The 21,299-nt window shown below is 54.0% G+C and overlaps 1 protein-coding gene across 4 annotated transcripts; it reads left to right on the top strand.

Annotated features, from left to right (window-relative positions):
- The first annotated feature begins 37 nt into the window (after positions 1-37).
- On the top strand, positions 38-20,990 carry TMCO3 (transmembrane and coiled-coil domains 3). Of its 4 annotated transcripts, none has more exons than XM_070471353.1 (14): positions 38-204; positions 1,421-1,500; positions 4,692-5,214; positions 5,909-6,088; positions 6,622-6,813; positions 7,034-7,162; positions 9,126-9,218; positions 11,392-11,578; positions 11,656-11,776; positions 17,638-17,833; positions 19,017-19,167; positions 19,698-19,777; positions 20,355-20,504; positions 20,715-20,990. In XM_070471353.1, exons 3-14 carry the CDS (start codon positions 4,771-4,773, stop codon positions 20,826-20,828), a joined length of 2,037 nt encoding a protein of 678 aa, XP_070327454.1. In that variant the 5' UTR covers positions 38-204; positions 1,421-1,500; positions 4,692-4,770; the 3' UTR covers positions 20,829-20,990. The 4 variants fall into 4 exon arrangements, with proteins under 4 accessions (XP_070327454.1, XP_070327455.1, XP_020752043.2 ...); XM_070471354.1 differs by having other exon boundaries at positions 4,676-5,214; XM_020896384.2 differs by having other exon boundaries at positions 39-204; positions 11,659-11,776.
- The last annotated feature ends 309 nt before the right edge of the window (positions 20,991-21,299 follow it).

The raw sequence follows: 21,299 nt of genomic DNA, 5'->3' as shown, positions 1-21,299 counted from the left end.
CTTAAAGGCGCCGCGACGCCCTCTCGGCCGCGTCGGCGCCGAGCGCGTTCCGGAGACTGCGGGCAGAACTGGCCCTCCGGGCGCCTGACCTGGGCCCCGCCCCGGGGGCGGCCCTGCCGCCTGGGAAGGGATGCGGAGAAGTCGCCTCCCTGTCCTCCCCTCCAGAGAGCCGGACCCTGGACGCGCCGCAACCGGAACGTCCGGGTGAGCGCTGCGCGGCGTGCGGCGCCGGGCCTTGGCGCGGCCTCAAGTGCGGCCCTCAGGGCTCCCTTCCCCTCCCTGCCCGGGGGTCTGGGGTCTCCCTCCCCGGGGGTCTGGGCTCGTCCCTCCCCGGGGGTCTGGGCTCGTCCCTCCCCGGGGGGTCTGGGCTCGTCCCTCCCCGGGGGTCTGGGCTCCACCCTCCCCCGCGGTCGGGGCTCCTCCCTCCCCGGGGGTCTGGGCTCCTCCCTCCCCGGGGGGTCTGGTCTCGCCCCCTCCCTCCCCGGGGGTTCTGGGCTCCCCCACCCGGGAGGTCTGGGCTCCTCCCTCCCAGGGGGTCTGGTCTCCCCGCTTCCTCCCCAGAGCACTCTCTCCACCCTCGGGGTTCCGCCGTCTCCCTCCCCCCGGCTTTGTGCCGAGGACAGTGCCGCACCTGAGCGCCTTTTCCACGCCCGCGCACCTGGCGGCGGGTGAGGGGCGGGGAGGGCGCGATGGGAGCGCGGGCGGGGGGCTGTGGACGTAGGGGGGTTGGACAGTGCACACCCCCCTCCCCCCATCCCCCAGCCAAATCCTCGGCCCAGGTGTGCAGAGGAGCCCCCCCCCCCCGCACCCCCAGTTCCTGCGGGATCTCACCTGGGAGCTCACACTCGTTTGTCCAGGGGTCATGCAGTCTCCGGGTCCCTTGAGAAGGAAGCACAGCATGGCCCCGAATTAACGCGTGACTCAGGGACAGCCCCAAACCCAACTTCTGGGAGCTACTCCGAGGAGGGGATCGTCGAGGGTGGCTGCCAGTCACGGGACAGGTGCCAGTGATTGGATTGGTACCTGTCCAGAATACTCGATTTTGTACAGTTTAATTAACCTTACATACTTTAAAATTTATTATTGTCCATAAGAATTTTTTGTCCTTCCTGTTTTGCTTTTTAAATTCATTTTCCAGTTCTTTTAGTGATTAGAAATGAACCATAAGTTGTATTTACAGGATTATAAGTGCTTTATCTTTTAAGAAATACAATTTTCATCATCTAACTTGTTAAAGTGTAAAATAGGCTTTTCAGGTAAAATCCTGCACAAATCACATTGAGTTAGGTTGCTTCCACCCTGGGTGTCCCTGCCTCCTTCTTTGTTGCTGTTTTGTGCCTGGAAGCTTTAGTGGAATCTGGCCAAAATGCTCATGTCAAACCTTCCACTGCAAATAACTCTCCTGCTTTCTTTTTTCCAGAGGTTCTGCATCTGCTAACCCTGATCCCACCGGGCCCTGGAGACTCGCTCTGGAATTCTTGCCTGGAGTTTTGGTGCCAGGTCAGGCCCTCCTCCCCCAATTTAGGGCCAGGGGTTCAGCTGGGTGTGGAAATTTTAAGAATTCATTATAAGACCAAAACAAGTCCAAAGTGTCTTTTTTAAATAATTAAAAATAGCAATAACAGGGACTTCCCTGGTGGTCCAGTGGCTAAGACTCCAGGTGCCCAATGCAGGGGACCCACCTTCCGTCCTTGATCAATGAATTGGATCCCACATGCTGCACCTAAGACCTGGGACAGCCAAATAAATAAATAGAATTTTTAAAGAAGGAAAATATATGCCATTTATTTAAAAAAAATAGCAATAACAAAATAACACCATTTACTGAAGAGAAAACATGTTACAATTTAGTAGTCCCTAGGATTTGGTAGTTGAATATGAAGGTAAAATGAGAAGTTTATGAAGAAGGAGTGATTCATCTTTTTAAAAAATATTTGATTGCGCTGAGTCTTCTCTTTGGCTTAAGGGATCTTCAGCCTTTGTTGCAGCGTGTGAGACCTTTAGCTGTGGCATGTGGGGTCTAGTTCCCTGATCAGGGATTGAACCCGGGCCCTTTTCCCTGGGAGCACGGAGTATCAGTCACTGGACCACCAGGGAAGTCCTGGTTCATAGTTTAAGTGTCTGTAAGTAATTTCAGCTTTATGCTCATAGATGTCTTTCTATCAAAAGATAGACGCTCTTTTCAGTGGACATATTAATGACTAAGACTAGAGTTCTCAAAGATTTCTCATTAAAGTGACTTCCCCCCTGGGTGTTGTCGGGGGAGGGAGAACTAACTACAGGGACTTGTCTGCAGAAGGAACCATCATAATGAACAACGGGTTTTATTCCCGAACTAGTTGTGCAGCAGTTTATTTTTCTGAAGTTTGAAATTTATAAAAGCTTCACTTTCTGTGATCTTTTGAAGAAAACGTGTGTGTCTAGATCTGTGCCAGTAACTCAGCATCTGATATTTGTGTCTCAGTTCTGAAAGATACTAAATATGCACATTTGAGGTTGAGCTTAATTTCTTTCCTTCGAAACCTTAGAATCTTAGCATGTGAGTCAATAAAATAACAGATCAGCACATATTGCTGGTATCATTGTGACTGGTCAGTGGTTGGTTTGTTTAAGGTGGTAACATTTACTTAAAGCTGTACTGAAACTGCACGGGGAAGTCAGTAATGCTAACAGCTCTAGCTGTGTATCCTGTCTTGTCGGGAAGTGAGCTGTCCAGAGTCTGTGGTCCTCTGGGAGACGTGGGGACACAGGGTCTAAACACATACTGAACAGATTCCTGACTTCTTCATCAGAATATGGGCCAGCATGCACTCTTCAGCGGGTAACTTCTGATTGTCATTCTGACCATGGGTCACGCGCCTGTTCCAGTGGGGGCCTCTTCAGGGTCTGCCTGGGACAGTCGCCCCCACTATACCGCGGGCCACAGCAACCCCTTGTGCCTTCCTGAGCTCTGCTGTCCACTCTGTTGGCTGTGAGTTCTTGGTTTGTTTGGGATTCTTAGAAACGCACACTGTTATTTTTGCTGTGTCTCATCTACTTTGCCTGGGAATCCAGATTAAACTCATTAGAGCCGGGATTACCAGTGAAGTGAAGCGATATCTGTACGTTGTAGAAGACCACCTGCACCCCTGGAAGCAGCGGGTTCTGCTTCCTCCCTGGTGTAGGACTCGGGCCTGACTGCCCGAGTCAGGGGGTGTCAGGGACACCTTCCTGGGCTCTCCCGCATCTGCGCCTCTTCCACGTCCTCCTGCCTCTGTGCTCATCCTTTCTGGTTGGCTCCTGCATGGCCTCCACCCGCACCTTGATTAGCCCTCTTCTGGGAGGCGCAGCCCCGTGTGCCCCACAGGCAGTGCCGAGACCCAGGGTCCATCCTGCCCCTCACCCCACAGGCAGTGCTGAGACCCAGGGTCCATCCTGCCCCTCACCCCACAGGCGGCACTGAGACCCAGGCCCCATCCTGCCCCTCACCCCACAGGCAGTGCTGAGACCCAGGCCCATCCTGCCCCTCACCCCACAGGCAGTACTGAGACCCAGGCCCCATCCTGCCCCTCACCCCACAGGCAGTGCTGAGACCCAGGCCCATCTCGCCCATCAACCCACAGGCGGCACTGAGACCCAGGGTCCATCCTGCCCCTCACCCCACAGGCAGTGCTGAGACCCAGGGTCCATCCTGCCCCTCACCCCACAGGCAGTGCTGAGACCCAGGGTCCATCCTGCCCCTCACCCCACAGGCAGTGCTGAGACCCAGGCCCCATCCCGCCCCTCACCCCACAGGCAGTGCTGAGACCCAGGCCCCATCCCGCCCCTCACCCCACAGGTGGCACTGAGACCCGGGGTCCATCCTGCCCCTCACCCCACAGGCAGTGTTGAGACCCTGGCCCCATCCCGCCCCTCACCTCACAGGCAGTACTGAGACCCAGGTCCCATCCCGCCCCTCACCCCACAGGCAGTACTGAGACCCAGGCCCCATCCCGCCCCTCACCCCACAGGCAGTGCTGAGACCCAGGCCCTATTCAGCCCGTGTGTCCCATAGGCAGCGCTGAGACCCAGGCCCTGTCCCGCCCCTCACCTCACAGGCAGTGCTGAGACCCAGGCCCCGTCCCACCCGTGTGCCCCACAGGCAGGGTGCACCTCCCTGAGGGGGCAAGCACAGAGGCCTGGTCCGAGGCAGGGAAAACGCTGCAGTGTGATTGTGGTTTGTGACTGTTTCTTTTCTGTCCCTGACATCTTGTTAGCCTGCACCTGTAGATTCATGCTGGAAATTGGACCGAGGTCCATGTGACTCAAGGAAGTGGATGGTGGCCCAAGCCCACTGGTGATGCTTCAGCTCCACCTCTGGCCCCTGGAGCTGGTTCCCGGCTCCTCGTCTGTGATGGGGAAGTGGGTAGCATCCCCGGCCTTGAATGGGATTGGTGTATGTCGTTTGCACATGGTAGATGTGGTACATACGTGAGACTGAACTTCCCTTAAAAAATTGCCTTTAAATTCAGGTGTAACCTTCCAGGCACCATACTCTACATTCAGTATTGATTGTAATCTAGATGCCTTAAATAACTCAGATGTTTCTATTCATCTAGGAAAAATAACATTTTCCTCAGAAAACTGATAGCTTTTAGTAATCATGTAGTACTTTAATCTCAATAGCAATGAATCATCCTTCAACCATATGTGACAGGTCCTCTCTTCTTCAGTTGAACATGTGTGTCTGAAATGCCTGCTCAGCGTAGCTGGAGTCTCTGGGCAGTCTGGCCCTGTCCCTGAGGCTGGATCATGAAGGTGCCGGGGAGGAGCCGCTTCTGGATGTGGCTTCCGTTCCTGCAGCTGCTGGTGAGCAGCAAGCAGCCCGAGGGCGTGGCGGGACCCGCTGGGGAGCGGCCGCGGGGCCGGGGGGCGGCTGTCCCACAGAGGAAGCCCTGGGTTCTGGACGGCTGCCGGAGGCTCTCCGGGCTCCTGCGCCAGAAGGCCGCCGTTCTGAATAAGCTGGAGGACGCGATCAGAGCCGTGGAGAGGGACGCCAGCCTCTCGGACCAAGAGAAGCTGTTCCAGGTGCACACGCTCGAGATTTTCCAGAAGGAGCTGAATGAAAGCGAGAACTCGGTCTTCCAGGCTGTCCACGGCCTCCAGAGAGCGCTGCAGGGCGACTACAGGGACGTGGCCAACATGAGGGAGAGCAGCCGGCAGCGCCTGGAGGCCCTGCGTGCGGCGGCCATCAAGGCAGGTCCGGGGCTGGGACTGGGGTCCGGTCCAGCCGGTGTGGGAGGGCAGGCCTTGAGCAGCCCACACCTGAGCTCGCTGGATCTCTCGTGCGCCTCCCCCAGGACAGCCCTGGGCCCACAGACGAGCGGCTCGCGCTCTGCGGCGACCCCGCGCGCATGTCGAGTCTCTGGTGAGGACTGTCAGCGTGAGGCTGAGTTTCTCAAGGCCCACATGCTGAAACTGAAGTGTTAAGGTGGCTTTAAACAAATGTATACACTTGAATTAAGGACTTTGATGAATGATACTTTTAAAATGAGAAGAAACTTTTGTATCAGATGTAATATTTATAGAACATTTTAAAGCTGTCATTTATGCCATCTATTAAGTGGCAGGCACTTTAAGTATACAAAGTATCATTATTCATCTTCATGGAAAGGCTATGATATTATTACACAGCTTTAAAAGTGAGAGGATACAAATTATTAAACTTTTTTTCACCCGAGTGTGGTATTTCTGCTAGCAATAAGATGATGGGGTATGTAGCTGCCGGGGTGTGGTTCTCTGTCTGTTGTGAGACAGACCGCGACCTGCCTGCTAGGGTGCTTCCCTGCCGTTTGTGACCGGGAACCTCTGAAGCTTGCTCCTGCTGCGCGCGGGCTGCCCAGGTTCCCTTCTTAATAAGCGTCACTCTTCATTTCTCACGCATGAATAGGAGGAGACGGAATATGTGGAACTTCTGGCAGCAGAAAAACATCAAGTTGAAGCCCTTAAAAACATGCAGCATCGAAACAAAAGTCTGTCCATGCTGGACGAGATCCTGGAGGATGTGCGGAGGGCGGCAGACCGTCTGGAGCTGGAGATTGAGGAGCACGCCTTCGACGATAATAAGGCGGTGAGTGGCCCGCGCGCTCCCCGCTGCGCCAATAAGGTGGTGAGTGGCCCGCGCGCTCCCCGCTGGGGTGTGCGCTGCGCCAATAAGGCGGTGAGTGGCCCGCGCGCTCCCCGCTGCGCCAATAAGGTGGTGAGTGGCCCGCGCGCTCCCCGCTGCGCCAATAAGGCGGCGAGTGGCCCGCGCGCTCCCTGCTGCGTCAGTAAGGCGGTGTGCGGCTGCGCAGGCTTCCTCGCGTGTGTTGGCATAGGCAGGAAACGCAAGCGGAACGGCCACACTGCGCCCCAGAAAGGGACCCAGTGGATGCGCCCCGGTTCCCCTGCTTGGCCCCAAGTCTGCCCATCATCCCACCCCCACACCCCCTGAGGCCCGTCTGCTTCCCGCCTGACAGAATCCAGGAGGTCCTGGAGGCGGTTCCTCTCTCTCTCTGCGGGATACATGAATTTGAATGCATCTGGCTGGTTTCACTGAGGTGACGTGGTCCTTCCTGCAGGTCAAGGGGGTCAATTTTTGAGGTGACGTGGTCCTTCCTGCAGGTCAAGGGGGTCAATTTTGAGGCGGTCCTGCGGCTGGAGGAGGAGGAGGCCGACTCTCAGCAGAACCTCAGCAGGCGGGAGGTGGAGGAGGACCTGGGCCTGAGCATGCTCATCGACTCCCAGAACAACCAGTACATCCTGACGCGGCCCCGGGACGCCACCATCCCGCGGGCTGACCACCACCTCATAAAGGTCGCCTGGCCCCCCCGCCCCGCCCCCGTGATCGGATTCCTGTTCCGGTTCTATAGTTGTTGGGCCCCCCGGAGCGAGCTGCGGCTCCTCCTCGGAAGCTCTGGAGGCGCCGCGACCCGCCCCCCACCTGCTCGCCTCCCTCTCCCCCGAGGGCAGGCAGGGCGCCGCCCCCCACAGGCGGCCCCTCCGCGGCTGACCGCCGGGTCTCGCCCTCCTGCAGGACATCGTCAGCATCGTGATGCTCTCCCTGCCCTGCGGCTGGCTCTGCACCGCCGTCGGGCTGCCCACCATGTTCGGCTACATCATCTGCGGCGTGCTGCTGGGGCCCTCTGGACTCAACAGCATCAAGGTCAGAGCGGAGTCTGGCGAGCAGGGCTTGCTGAGCCTGAATCAGTGAAGGTGGCCATTTCTTACAGAGCACAGCAGAGGTGTCCTTTAGAATTTAGTAGGAAATCTCTAAAGCATAGGAACATCATTTTGTTCATCAATGAGTGAGCAAGTTGCTCAGAGAAAATGCCCTGTTCACGTCTTTAAAATGGTATTTGTTTTAAAGACTCTGTGCAGTAATACAGTGGGTTGGGTTATTCAGACGCTGAAAGGAGCTGAAAAGGCTGGAGTAGGTGCCCGCACGCTGAGACACGGAGGGCGGAGCGGTGAGCGGGCCGTGGCGCCCTGCAGCCCAGGCAGCCCCTGTGGAGGCCGTCTGCCGAGGCTCTCCTGGCAGTGAGGAGAGCCCCCAGCCGCGTGTCCTCTCAGAAAAGCACAGTGTGCACGCGACGGAGGGAGAGAGCCAGGCAGCGGCATCCCTGACGCAGGGCGTGGGCGGGCACGTCCATCCCCACCCTGCTCAGTGCTGCCCCGCGGGCCACGCAGGCCGGGTGAGAGGCCTTCAGGCTGACCGGTGCTGACCGCGGACAGGCTGCCGGCCAAGGGCCCAGACGTGGGGAGGCGCGCGTGGCTCCACCTGTCTCTGGGAGCCTGGTTTCATTCATGCCTCGGCCTTGAAGGAGTTGTCGTTTGACTGAGAGGCATGAAAGGCTGTTGCTGGAAAATCCCCCCTGCCTTGTTCCAGCCCTCCCTGTAGACACACAGACGCATTTTCCTTTCCACTTTCTCTTAATAGAAAAGAATTAAGGCTAATAGATCCAACTGGGTAATATGGGTATTGTTCTTAATAAATTACCTATACCATGGAAAAAGAATTACAATAGATAAAGACACCAAGATAAGAATCCAAGATCATACTAGCCAAAAGTGGGAGTGGGTAATGGAGAAAGTGTAATTGTACTTAAATGTACCCCAGTATTTATCTTTCCTAATAGGGAGTTAATAGACTTTCAGTTTCCAAGTCAAGAAGTATAGGTTTCAGTATGTTACCTTAAAGTCGGGTTGCAGCCCAGTTTTCAAAAGGGGGGAAGATAGCAGCAGTAAGGAAGCATGCAAAGCAGAAGATACAACAGAAACAGGAGCAAGCGTGTTTTATAACAGATATTTGTGGGATAAGCTTTGCTACGAAAAGACACAGGTTTGCAGATTGTGTCAGGGAAAAGCAGACATTAAGCAAGGTCGACTCAAAATGAAATGACTGAAGGTTGAGAGTGAGCGGAGGAAGACGCTGGCAGAAGCGGGCGGGTTGCTGGTGTTCACGGCCTGTGGACCACGGGCGTGCCCAGTGGGGGCTGGGGCGGCAGCCAGCGCGCGAACGCTCAGGTTCTAGTGTCACATGTTCAGGAAACACTGGGAGACTGACAAGTTGGCGGCTGCCACGAAAACCTCAAATGTGAATAATGTACGTGGCACCAAATACACAGGCATGAACAGCGTTCCCTCCTGTAGTGCAGGGACACGGGGCGAACGCGCCTCCGCCGGGACCTGTGGGGGTGCCAGCCGTGGTCCAGGGGGACCCACGCTCCCTCTCGGACCCAGGGAGTGTGAGACTCTCTCCCCAGTTAAGCTTCAGCCTCAGTGGTAGTGCCTCCCGGACCCCACAGGAAGCCAGTGGGAGGAAGTAATAGGAATGTAGTGGCAGTTAATGAGTTTGAAAACACATGAATTCATGAATTGGTTCCTAGAAAATAAATAAAAACATTCCTCCAGCTAAACAAGAAAAAAGGAAGAAAAGCACCACACTCAGGAAGTCCAGATTTTCTCAGACACAGAGGAAACCTAGGTAGCTCGTGTTTTTGGTTTTTTTTTTCTTGTAAATACTGGGCTTTTTGGGATACTTCCACTGAGTATGTTTGGACAAGATGATTCTGTGAATATCTTAAATACGTTAAGTTATATGGTTTTAAAACGTCCTTGTTTTTCAGTCGATTGTGCAGGTGGAGACGTTAGGAGAATTTGGTGTGTTCTTTACTCTGTTCCTCGTTGGCTTAGAGTTTTCCCCAGAGAAGCTAAGAAAGGTGAGTCCACATGTGCTTGTGGCGTTCTCCCCTCAGCCTAACGTGCTCTGTGCTCAGCGTCCACATTCGTGGCTTGCCCAGCAAGGTAGAATATGATGTTGTAGTTTAGTGTTATTTTTGGAACATAAATTTCAAAAGATAAGTGTTTTTCTTTTTAAAAAAAGTGGAAATACAATGAATAAGTGGAATTAGCTTTTATGTGTCTAATTTCAGACCAGGTTTGAGAAGGGAGATGTTCAGACTTACTAACTTATGGGTCCCACCAAGAGGGTCCAACTCTGCTAGAGGCTGAAATACCATAGGGATTGAAAATTCAGTGTGTTACTCTGGGGTAAATTCCTGGTTCTAATTTCTAAATAAGTGGCAGATTTTGACTTAACTGCTCTATCACTGTAAGATGAAAATATCTGAAAGATTAATAGTACACATTTAGGGCCATGTGTATGAATAAACATTAAATTAGTGGAAGCTGCAGTTCCCCCTAAGTGTCTTGGCTTTTAGAACGATTACTTGGAAAGCTGGCATATTCCAGAATGGAAATGGAGTTAGATTGGAAGTAAATTAATGAAAAGCCACTTTGTGTTTGAACAGACACATCACATAGGAGGAGAAAGCCGACAGGGACAGGATGGGGTGGTGATGGACGCTGCTGGCTGCAGGACGGGCAGCTCCCGGACCCCTGGGTTTCCATGTGTGTTCAGTCTACAGACGTTGAGGGTGGGAGCGAGGAGGGGCAGCCTCTGGTGCCCCCATGTCCCTGGAGTGGCCATCGCAGTCGCCAGCGTCCTCACCCAGGCCGTGACCATGGGGAGGATGCCGGTGTCCTCTGCCTCCAGAGTGTCGTAATGTACCCTTTCCTGCACTGTCAGACGAGAGCAGTGTCACACACTGCCGTGTTCCTGTCTTTGTCGGGGTGACGTCTGTGATGCTCTGGGGGTTTTGCACCTGTTGCTGCAGCCTGAAGCAGGGCTCATGGGGCAAGTGTGTATCCGAGTCGGGGCAGGAGCCTGGGTGGGACTGGCCCCTACTGGGTGCCTTTGGGTGTGGGGTGAGCTGGGGTCTCTGACGGCCCCTCAGCTCCAACATCCCCACGCGCCACTGAGCTCCGGCTGCCCCCTGCCTGGCGGCCCTGACCCTTGACCTGCCCCAGGGGCGCATCCCGCTGCTCTGTAGGCAGGCTTGAGGCGCGGCGTGGTGGCTCTGAGCTGACGGCTCTCTTGCTGTGTTGGGTACATGTGGGAGATTGCTGGTAGGGCTTTGAGGTGTTAGTAACCGTGGGCAGGCCCCTCTCAAGCCTTGTGTGAGTTCTCCCAGACGCCTGATTAGGGGCTGTTCAGAGATGCCTGGCTCTGCGGGCTCCTTCCTGGGCCTTGTGGCTGAGGACACGTCTCTGTTCTGCCGTCGGGCCGCCCAGGTGTGTCCCCACACCGACCCCCAGGGCCCTGGACAGACGCTGTTCCCGTTAGAAGGGGGGCCGTGGGGGTCCTCGGCTCCAGCTGTGTTCTGAGGCTGCGGTGCGCGTGGAGAGGGAGGGGGCATGCTTAGTCCTCAGCAGAGCCTGGTGTGCATGGGTTTTCCTGGTGGTGTGCCCTGTGTTTACTGTGGAATTGCTTTCTGCAGGGCCGGCTGGCTCCTGAGCAGGTGCACGTGCTCCTCGGGGCCGTGGGCTCAGAGGCGTGTGCACACGTGCTCCTCGGGGCCATGGGCTCAGAGGCGTGTGCACACGTGCTCCTTGGGGCTGTGGGCACTGAGGCGTGTGTGCACACGTGCTCCTCGGGGCTGTGGGCTCAGAGGCGTGTGCACACGTGCTCCTTGGGGCCAGCTGGTTCCTGAGCAGGTGCACGTGCTCCTCGGGGCTGTAGCCGCTGAGGCGTGTGTGCACACGTGCTCCTCGGGGCCGTGGGCTCAGAGGCGTGTGCACACGTGCTCCTCGGGGCCGGCTGGCTCCTGAGCAGGTGCACATGCTCCTCGGGGCTGTAGCCGCTGAGGCGTGTGTGCACATGTGCTCCTCGGGGCCGTGGGCTCAGAGGCGTGTGCACACGTGCTCCTCGGGGCCGGCTGGTTCCTGAGCAGGTGCACGTGCTCCTCGGGGCCATGGGCTCTGACGTGTGCACACGTGCTCCGCGGGGCCGTGGGTGCTGAGGTGTGTGTGCACACCCCTGTGCTCTCCCAGGTGTGGAAGATCTCCCTGCAGGGGCCCTGCTACATGACTCTGCTCATGGTGGCCTTCGGCTTGGTCTGGGGCCACCTTCTGCAGATCAGACCCACCCAGAGCGTCTTTATCTCTACCTGCCTGTCCTTGTCGAGCACACCTCTGGTGTCCAAGTTCCTCGTGGGCAGCTCCCGCAGTGACAAGGAAGGTAGGTGGGTGCATGTTCTGAGTGATGCTGGAGTTCACTGACTTGAGTCCACATGCTCTTAATGACGTCTTCCCAAGCAGGCGACATCGACTATGGGGCGCTGCTGCTGGGGATGCTGGTGACTCAGGATGTGCAGCTGGGGCTGTTCATCGCCATCCTGCCCACGCTCATCCAGGCGGGAGCTGGTGCTCATGCCAGGTATGGTTTCTGCCACACTTTAGCTCACAGTTTGTTTTTCTGGCCTCAGATCATTTGTTTATCAAAATACTCTTCAGCGCTTTTCCCCAAAGACACGGGGCTTGTGCAGCACAGGCTGAGCACAGTGACGGCCGCCACACCCCTGGGCTCAGGCTCGGCTCCGTGGCTCTGGGAAATCACTTTATTTCCTCCTTTCTAACCTGTATGCTTTTTCTTTCTTTTTCTTGCCTTATTGCACTGGCTAGAATTTCCAGTACTTTGTTGAATAAGATGGTAAGAAGAGATGTCTTTGCTTCTTCCTGATCTTAAAGGGAAAGCATCCATTATTTTCTTCATTTAGTGTGATGTTAACTGGGATTTTTGTAGTTATTCTTTATCAGTTCCTAGAGTTTTTTTTTTTTAAATCAGCTCAGAAGTTCTGTCTTGAATGCATGTTGGATTTTGTCAGATGCTTTTTCTCCATCTACTGATACGATTGTACGGCTTTTCTTCTTTACCCAGCTTATATGGTGGATTACATTGATTACGTTTTGAAAGTTGAACCAGCCTTGCATATCTAGAATAAATTCTACTTGGTTATGGTTCAGTTCAGTCGCTCAGTTGTGTCCAATTCTTTGCAACCCCAGGCACACCAGGCCTCCCTGTCCATCACCAACTCCCGGATATAATTCTTTCTATGCATTGCATCGTCTAATTTGCTAGTATTTTGTGGAGGATTTTTGTGTCATGAAAGATATTGGCATGTAGTTTTCTTTTTTATTCTTTCTTTATCTGGTATTGGTATTAGAGTAATACTAGGCTTATAAAATCATTTGGGAGGTGTTCATTCCTCTTCTGTTTACTATTTTCTGGAAGACATTGCATAAAATTGCTGTTAATTCTTCCTTAGATGTTTGGCAGAATTCTCCAGTGAAACCATCTGGGTGTTGAGAGTTCCTTTTTGAGAGCTTTCTGGAATTAGAAATTCAATTTGGTTTATAGTTACAGGGCTGCTGAAATTATCTGTTCATATTGTTGAATTGTGCTAGTTCGGTTTTTTGAGGAATTGGTCTGTTCCATTTCATTTGTCAAATCTATACTTGTAGAGTTGTTTGTAGTGTTTTATTTTCCTTTTGATGTCTGTAGGATCTGCAGTGATTTCCCCTATTTAATTCTTTATTAGTCCTTTCTCAGAACCAGCTCTTTGTTTCACAGATTTGTTGTCTTTCTGAGGTTTTGCTTTTAATTTCATTGTTTTCTACCCTCGTTGGTATCATTTCTTTCCTTCTGTTCGCTTTAAGTTTATTTTGCTCTTCTTTTTTAGGTTCTTGGTATGAACTCAGATTATTGATTTGAAACCTTTCTTCTTTTCTACTTTAAGTATTTAGTGCTATAAATTTCTCTCATAGCACTGTTGACTGCACTCACTTTTTTAAACATTTTGAATTTTTATTTTCATTCAGTTAAATGCATTTAGTTTTTTCTTCAGTACTTCCTCTTTGACCTGAGGATTGTTTAGAAATGTGTTGCTTAATTTCCAAGTTGTTTGGCGATTTTTCTGTTGTATTTATTTTATTGATTTCTACTTTGATTCCACTGTGGTAAGATAACACACTTTGTATGACTTCAGCTCTTTCACATTTATTGAGGTTTGTCTTCTGGCCCCAGGTGTGGTCTGATAAATGCTTCAGAGTCGCCTGAAAACAAAATGTGTATTTTTTTTTATCATTGTTGAGTAGAGTACCCACATATATCAGTTATTCCTGTTTGTTCACATGTTGTTCAGTCTTCCTATATTCTTGCTATAGTTCAACTACCTGTTGCTGCTAAGTTGCTTCAGTCGTGTCTGACTCTGTGCGACCCCATAGACGGCAGCCCACCGGGCTCCCCCGTCCCTGGGATTCTCCAGGCAAGAACACTGGAGTGGGGCGCCATGGCCTTCTCTAATGCATGAAAGTGAAAAGTGAAAGTGAAGTCGCTCAGTCGAGTCCGACTCTTCGCGACCCCATGGACCGCAGCCCACCAGGCTCCTCCGTCCATGGGCTTTTCCAGGCGAGAGCACTGGAGTGGGGCGCCGTGGCCTTCTCTGCGGCCGCCTGTTGAGGGAGGCGGTATTGAAACCTCGGTTGTAACTCCCTATTGGTCTGCTTCTCTTGCTTCATCGGCTTTCACTTTACGCCTTTGGGGCTCTGTTGTTTGGTGCATTCATATTTGATATCATTTTGTTTCTAGTAATATTTCTTGCTCTGAAATTCACTTTATCTGATATTGATATACATAGTCTCTCATGATTTTTTTTTATTCATGTGGACAACAGTACATCTTTTCCTTCCTTCTACTTTCACCCTCTTGTACTGTTGTACTTGAAGCAAGGTTCTTACAGACCACGTTTTGCTGGATGATGTTTTTGTGGTCAGCTCAGCAAATGTCTGTCTTTCAGCTGGTGCATTGAGACCACTCACATTAAGGTGGACGCTCTTACGTCGGGACTTGAGTCTTGATGCTTTATGTTGTTGTCTCAGTTCCTTGTCCGTTTCCATTTCCCTGACGTCCCAGTGTCGCTTGCTTATTTTTAGGGATTCCGTCTCGGTTTGTTTAGAGTGCTTTTTATTTTTATTTATTTATTTTTTAGAGTGCTCTTTAATGTGTGGCTTTGTGTGGCTTCTGTCACTCTTCGGGCATCACAGTGTCCCCACATGGACTTGATCGTCGCTGTCAGCATTTCACCACTTCCCGGAGAACGTTTCACGACTGGTGTGAAATGTGGATCCTATTTCCTTCTAGGGCTTTTTCCTCCCCTACTTTTTAAATGTAATTGTTGTATTTTCTATTTTCTGTACTTATGTTGAGTGCTGTATCTGATGGCTTTTTAAAGCTTTGCTTCAATAATTAAATTGGATTTTTAACTTTTATTTTATTTTTTCTACCTTGCCATGCAGCTTACAGGATATTAGTTGCCAGCTAGGGATTGAACCTGGGCCTCTGGCAGTGAAAGCTTGTAGTCCCAACCACTGGACTGCCAGGGAATTCCCCTGAAATAGGATTTCTAAAGCTCATGAGAAGTATTATTTACTATACTTACTGTTTTTCACCCGTCTGACCTTCCTTCTCTCTTCTGTGCTGTCTCGTTTCTGCTCAAGGACACCGGTCCCTGGCTCGTTGTTGGACTGCCGAGGGCAGCAGGCTGCCTGGGTGTCCCCACCTGGGCGTCTCCACTCCTTCGTCCTGAGGGGCGTGGCCGGGCACCCGTCGGCAGGGGGTGTTTCTTTCTTCCAGGCCTGGGTGTGTGACGCTGCCTCTCTCTCCTCTGACCGCTCCAGCGAGAAGCTGGCTGTCCTTCAGATCTGCGTTTCCCCGCGAGCAGTGCACGGTTCCCTCCGGCTGCTTTTCTTTGTTTTTTGTTTTCAGACGTTAAATTACAGTGTGTCTTGGTGTCTTGGTCGGGCTCACGGCGCACACAGCAGACGTCTGTTTCTCGTGGTTCCGGAGGCTGGCGTCCTCTCAGACCGCTGTCCTCCCACGTGTCCCTGGGCGGGCGGGGAGGCTGCAGCGCTCTCTGGCCTCTCCTGTGAGGCCGCTAACCCCACTGCTGCCCCGGCGCCCGAGGCCTCCCCTCTACATGGACACGCTGGGGCCGCAGCACCCGAACCTGTGAGCCCGTGACTCTCTCTGGGTCTACTCTGTACGGCATTCACCCGGCTTCTTGAAGCCCCAGGTTTCTGTCTCTTGCCTAATTCAGGAATTTCAGCTGTGGTTTCCCCAGGTGCTTTTCCAGTCTCCCGGCCCTCATTCCGGGACGCCATGGTGCAAACACGGCCCTTCTCTTGCCTCATGGGTCTCTGAGGTGCTTCTTTATCTGTCTTTTCTGTCTGTGGTTCAGACTGGGTAAATTCTGTCGGTTTGTCAAGTCCACAGGTCCCAGCATCTGTCATTGCCTCTTTGCACTTTAGCTCATCCAGCTTTGGTTATTATGTTGTTTAGTTGTATAATTTCCATTTGATTCTTTTTTTCTTTTTTAACTTCTGTTTCGTTGTTGAGATTTTCTGTTTTTTATCCCTTTGTTTCAAGAGGATTTTTAATTTGCTGTTGAATCATTTTTATGACAGTTGCTTTAAAATCTTTGTCAGATAATTCTAACAACGACTGGGTTTTGATGTTGGAATCTCACTCAGGTTGTGGTTTTCCTGATTGTTGGAGTTTTGTATCTGATGAGTCTGATTCTTTACTCATTTTTAAAGCCAGAGGCCTCGTGTTGAGGTGTGGTGGGGGGTGAGGGGGGTCATTTTCCCGCTGGGCCCCTCCTGGGGGTGCTCAGACAAGCCTGCCTCATCTCCTATTGGCAGGGGGAAGCACTTTGTATTTTATATATTTGCCTTTCCCCAGATGTTATTCTGAGTTTCAGCAATCCAAAAGTGATTCAGATCTCTGCTCCACCCCCAGGTAGCTCAGCCCGGCGGGGAAGGTAGGAAGGGCAGCTGGTTAACTGAGATTCCCGGGGTGGAGGCCCCGGCCCTCCATCGGCCAGCCCCATGGCCCGGGTGAGGGAGCTTCCTGAGCACGCCGGACATCAGTGTCCTCGCTGGCAGGATGCAGACGCGGTGGGAGGAGCCTGCCTCCTGGATGCTGTGTGCGGGGCACTGACAGGGGAGACTCTCAGAGCCGCGAGGGCATCCCTGGGACGTGCAGCCGTCAGAGTCTATTTAGCAGGAAGGCAAACTGACTGGTTGGTCCCTTTGACCCTAAGTTCTTTAACTGTCAGAAAAGCAACCTTAGTCACAACCTATTTCTTCTGGCTACAGATTTTCAGGGTAACGGAACAAAAATCTGGACAGAAAAGGGGTTGTAAGTTTAGCTGGAGGTCATCTGAGCTCTGTTTGGGATGCACAGTAAGTCACTCCCAGGAGAGGTGGGGCCTTCTCCCGAAACAGAAGCAGAACCGAGGGTGCTGGGCTCCCGCACAGTGCAGGCAACACTTGGGGGCAAGCCCTGCTGGCCAGACAGCTGCGGCTCCCGCAGAGACTGGAAAGCTGTTCTTTTCTATCTTCCTGACTTAAAGCTCACCCAGTACAGGTCCTGGTCCAGCTGATTTCATTCCGGTTTAGTCACGAGAGGCTCTGTTGACTGAGAACTTATTGACAAGGCAAAGTGCCCTGCACTGTGTTGAGGCTGTGAAAAAGGCAGCAGCACGTCCAGCGTTCCTCGGGTGAAGCTGGGGCTGCGTGCGTCTCAGCCCCTCCACTCCTGGGCGTGCGCCCCGCACAAACGGGAGCGCCTGTCCCCCGGTGTCCCCTGTGCGGCTGATGGCAGCACAGCCCTGCCTGAGTCACACACTGATGTGGATGGATTTTACCTGAAAGTGTTTTACCACAGTAAACAGAAAAGCTCATGTGTGAGTGTCCATGGCAGTATTAGTCATATTGCCTTTATTCTAAAAAGAGCTTCGTGCAGAGTCCTTTTCTCTGTGACAGGTGACAGGGGCCTCCGAGCTCTGGCTTTGGGGTGAGGGCCTGGCACCCCCAGGTGGGAAGCCTGCAGTGTTGTGTTCAGGGCGTGGTTGCCTTATGAAGGATTTCAGATGGGGGTTAATCCTGGTGAGGAATTTTATCACCTGCCCTTGACAGAGACACATAAGCTGTCAGCCATGGATCTTTGCATCCTATACAGTGTACCTGCTCCAGAGTGTTGACTGCAATACAATTCAGCTTCTCTATTTAAGTAACTGAATTTCTGAGATTAACATTAAATGGATTTTATTCCAGCATTTAGGAATAAAGATGCGTGTGATCTGGGTAATTTATTTTCTAACCTTGAAAAGGAGCAGAAGGTCTTTCTGCCGGACTGGGGCGTGCCTTGGGGAGAATAAGGCCTGTCTCTCTCCCCAGCGTCACCATGGAGGCCCTGCGGCTCCTGGCCCTGGTCGGGCAGGTCGTCTTCTCGCTCGTCGCCGTTCTGCTCGTCTGTCTGCTGGTAAGGACCTACCTTGTGGGGCCTTACTGCCGGAAGCTGCACGCAGAGAGCAAAGGGAACAAGGAGATCCTGGTCCTGGGCATCTCCGCCTTCACCTTCCTCATGCTGACGGTAACACCCAGCCTCTCGGCACGCAGGTGGTCGGGGCAGGGCTTTCTGGCTCACGCTGCTCATGGCTGGCCCGTGTGAGACGCTTGTTTGCGCCCGCGCACCGTTGTGCTCATGCTCCCGGCCAGGATGTGTCCGCGTATCTGTCCTGCATGCCTTACACCTGGAGTGAGAGTCCCTGTGAAACCATCTTCATTGTGTCTGATGGGCATGAGCTGGTCTCAGCCTGACTTCTGCTGCTGTAATGTGAGAGGCTCACAGGGAGGCTGGTTTTGGATGCAGCCTTTCCAGCTGGTAAAGAATCCGCCTGCAGTGTGGGAGGCCTGGGTTCGATCCACGCATTGGGAAGATCCCCTGGAGAAGGGAACGGCTACCCACTCTAGTATTCTGGCCTAGAGAATTCCATGGACTGTATGGTCCATGGGGTCGCAAAGAGGTGGACACGACTGAGTGACCTACACACACACTTCCCAGCTGAGGGACAGGCTTCTCGTAAGGGAGGGCATGTGTTCCAGGAGACCCTGTAAATGTCCCAGTTGTGGCAACATCGCCTGCAGGGTAGCCGCTGCACCCCTCGTGTTTGGCCAGTCAGGGATCACGTGCAGGGAGTCAGTCCTGAGGCTCTCCCGTGACTCCAGGCCCGAGGGCGCTGCTGGTCTGCGGCGTCTGTGTCCACGCTGGGTGGCATGTGTCGCGCTGTTTGCTGTGGCGGCTGTGAGCACATTGTCCGCGCCCTCCCAGGCGTGTGATGGGCTCCGACTCCGTCATCTGCATGTAGGGCCCGTGCTGCTCTCGTCTTTGGTTTAACCCGAGTCAAACGCACGTCTGCTCCCTCCCTCCAGGCACCAGGGGGTGGGCACAGGGTCCTATGCCACGCTTTGAATGCTCAGGAGTTGGGCAGTTTATTAATGTAGAATAGAGAAAGTGTATCACAAATACTTGTTCTCACTCAGAAATTCCACAGCGGTCTCCACGAATGGTGGTTTCAACTGGCTTATGACTGTTCCCTCTTGCTTGTGGACAGTGACCTGACATTTGCCACTGTGTCTTCTCTGGGGCCCTCCCAGGATGCTGGGCAGGGGCCAAGAAGCTGGGCTGTGGGGGTTTATGGGGACCCCCAGCACATCTGACAGGCCCTTGGGTGAGACGCTGCCGCACGCGCCTGGCATGGCCTGTGTCCCCCCAGGTCACCGAGCTGCTGGACGTGTCCATGGAGCTGGGCTGCTTCCTGGCTGGAGCCCTGGTGTCCTCGCAGGGCCATGCGGTCGCCGAGGAGGCCGTGTCCTACGTGGAGCCCGTCCGCGACTTCCTGGCCATCGTGTTCTTTGCATCCATAGGTGACCGTCCTCCAGGGGCGGTGCCCCTGCCGGGTCTTGTCTGCTCTCATGTTTCTACTAACAGTTTGTGCGGCGAAAACAGTTCCCACGGAGGCTAGGGACTGAGGGACTCTCACTGAGGAGAGAAGGTCTGAGCTGAGGGGCGTGGGCTCCTAACGGGCGGTCCTACATGGCCCCTGCTCAGCGGGGTGGCAGGGCCCTGTCTGTGCGTCCACACCGAGTGTGGGGGAAACTCTGATTTTGATACAGCAGTGCTCAGGCTGCTGCCCTGGGAATGTCCCCGTGGGTGGGGAATCAGCTTGGCCCCTGCTCAGCCCAGCACTGCTTGGTGGGCCGGTCGGCCCCAGAGACGTCGAGTGCGCGGCCATGTAAACGGGCTCCTGGTTTGGTCCTGATTCCTGAAGTCCAGGCCTGCCGCACGGGGCTCTGGGTGGGATGGGCGGAGACACCCCGTCCCCTCCTGTCTTGCTTGCGGGGTGCAGGGAGGCTGACCGCCTGGCCTTGGAGGATCACCCGCCCTGTCCCTGCAGGCCTTCACGTGTTCCCCACCTTCGTGCTCTACGAGCTCACTGTCCTGCTGGTCCTCACGCTCGCGGTGGTGGTCATGAAGGTATGGTCGTGCTTGTGAGATCCACTCTGTCTTTGGTTTACCCGACACCCCGCCCGCCGCCTCCTGCCTGTGTGACCCCTGCCTCCCCTCCCTCACCTGCGCGGCTGGGACAGCTTGGACTTCTTGGGTCAGGGTGACCCTCCGCCTCTGACTCTGTTGGAAATGGGGGCTTAGCAGCTTGGAGTAAGGAGCTCTGGGCCCTCCAGGGAGGCCTCGCTCTGTGCTTTGTCTTGTCCTGAGTCTAAACCACAAACATACATTTTAATGGCCCTGGAGAACTATCTTGCCGCTGTGTCCTTTGTGGTTTCAAACTGTTGAAGTGCCTGTGTTAACATGTGACCCAGGAGCGGAGGGCGGAGGAGGGGTTTGTAGCAAAGGAGCCCCCCACCCACCCGCAGCTGCTTTGCTCAGGCCTCATTCACAGTGTGTTAAGAGGACAGTTCCATCCTGACTGCTGCCCCGTACTCCGAGGCCGCAGGCCTGGGTTCCCTGGGGCGGGGATTCCTCAGTGTCCTCTGGCGTGGCACTGTGGTGGGGGTCGGGCAGGCCACTCTGGGCATGACCCGCCTCCCTGCAGTTCGTCCTGGCAGCCCTGGTCCTGTCCCTGCTCCTGCCCAAGACCAGCCAGTACGTCAAGTGGATCGTGGCCGCCGGGCTGGCCCAGGTCAGCGAGTTCGCACTGGTCCTGGGGAGCCGGGCACGCAGAGCCCGAGTCATCTCCCGGGAGGTGAGTCTGCCCCGCAGCCGGGGGGCGGGGGCCCAGGGTGCAGGTCGAGGTCCTGGGGACTGGCCCCTGGACCGGACAGCGGTGACGGGGAGAGACGGCCCTGCACGGCCCAGCCCCTGCTGCGGGAAGCCCCGCCCTGCCCTGCTGACGCCCCGCCCCACCACAGGGAGCCCCGCCCCTCCCCTCCCCACTGACGCCCCGCCCCCGCAGGTGTACCTGCTCATCCTGAGCGTGACCACGCTCAGCCTCCTCCTCGCTCCGCTGCTCTGGCGCGCTGCCGTCGCCCGGTGCGCGCCCCGGCCGGAGAGGCGGTCCAGCCTCTGAGGACCACGGCCAGGCGACCGGCGGAGCTGTCACCGCTCCCGGACCTGCTGTGCCCGCACTGGAGAGTCTGGGGAGGCCGCGTCCGTGTAACGCTGCCTTGGCGGCTGTGCCTGGATGTGCCTTTTCTCCTGAAATTACCATTAACTTCCTGTTCTTACTCCATCACTTTGCGTGTGTTTTGGTAAAGAAAAAATTAAGGAGGCTTTTTTATTTATTGTACAACTTTTTGTTGTAATCTGTTGGTTGGTACTTTATTAATGTTTCTGTGACGTGAGCTTTTAATTCTGACAGTTTGGAAAGTTACTTTTACTTAAAGTCTGTTTTCTAGAGACAAAGGTCTTTTAAATGTCTGTTTGCTTTTTATTACAATTTTAAAACACTTTCATGTCAATTTTTATTAGGAATACCATTCCTTTAAAGTATTTGGTTTTGAATCATGAGAATATGCATTCTTAATAAAGATCTTTATGA

This window comes from Odocoileus virginianus, chromosome 8 (assembly GCF_023699985.2).
Source record: "Odocoileus virginianus isolate 20LAN1187 ecotype Illinois chromosome 8, Ovbor_1.2, whole genome shotgun sequence".
In the NCBI taxonomy this organism is placed as follows: Eukaryota; Metazoa; Chordata; class Mammalia; order Artiodactyla; family Cervidae; genus Odocoileus; species Odocoileus virginianus.
This window is presented reverse-complemented; position numbering and strand designations above follow the sequence as displayed.

Coding starts and splice junctions, on each gene's coding strand:
- TMCO3 (XM_070471353.1), top strand. CDS start 4,771: ATGAAGGTGCCGGGGAGGAGCCGCTTCTGGATGTGGCTTCCGTTCCTG. Junction 9,219..11,391: donor CCCCAGAGAAGCTAAGAAAG/GTGAGTCCACAT, acceptor GTGCTCTCCCAG/GTGTGGAAGATCTCCCTGCA. Junction 11,777..17,637: donor GGAGCTGGTGCTCATGCCAG/GTATGGTTTCTG, acceptor CTCTCTCCCCAG/CGTCACCATGGAGGCCCTGC.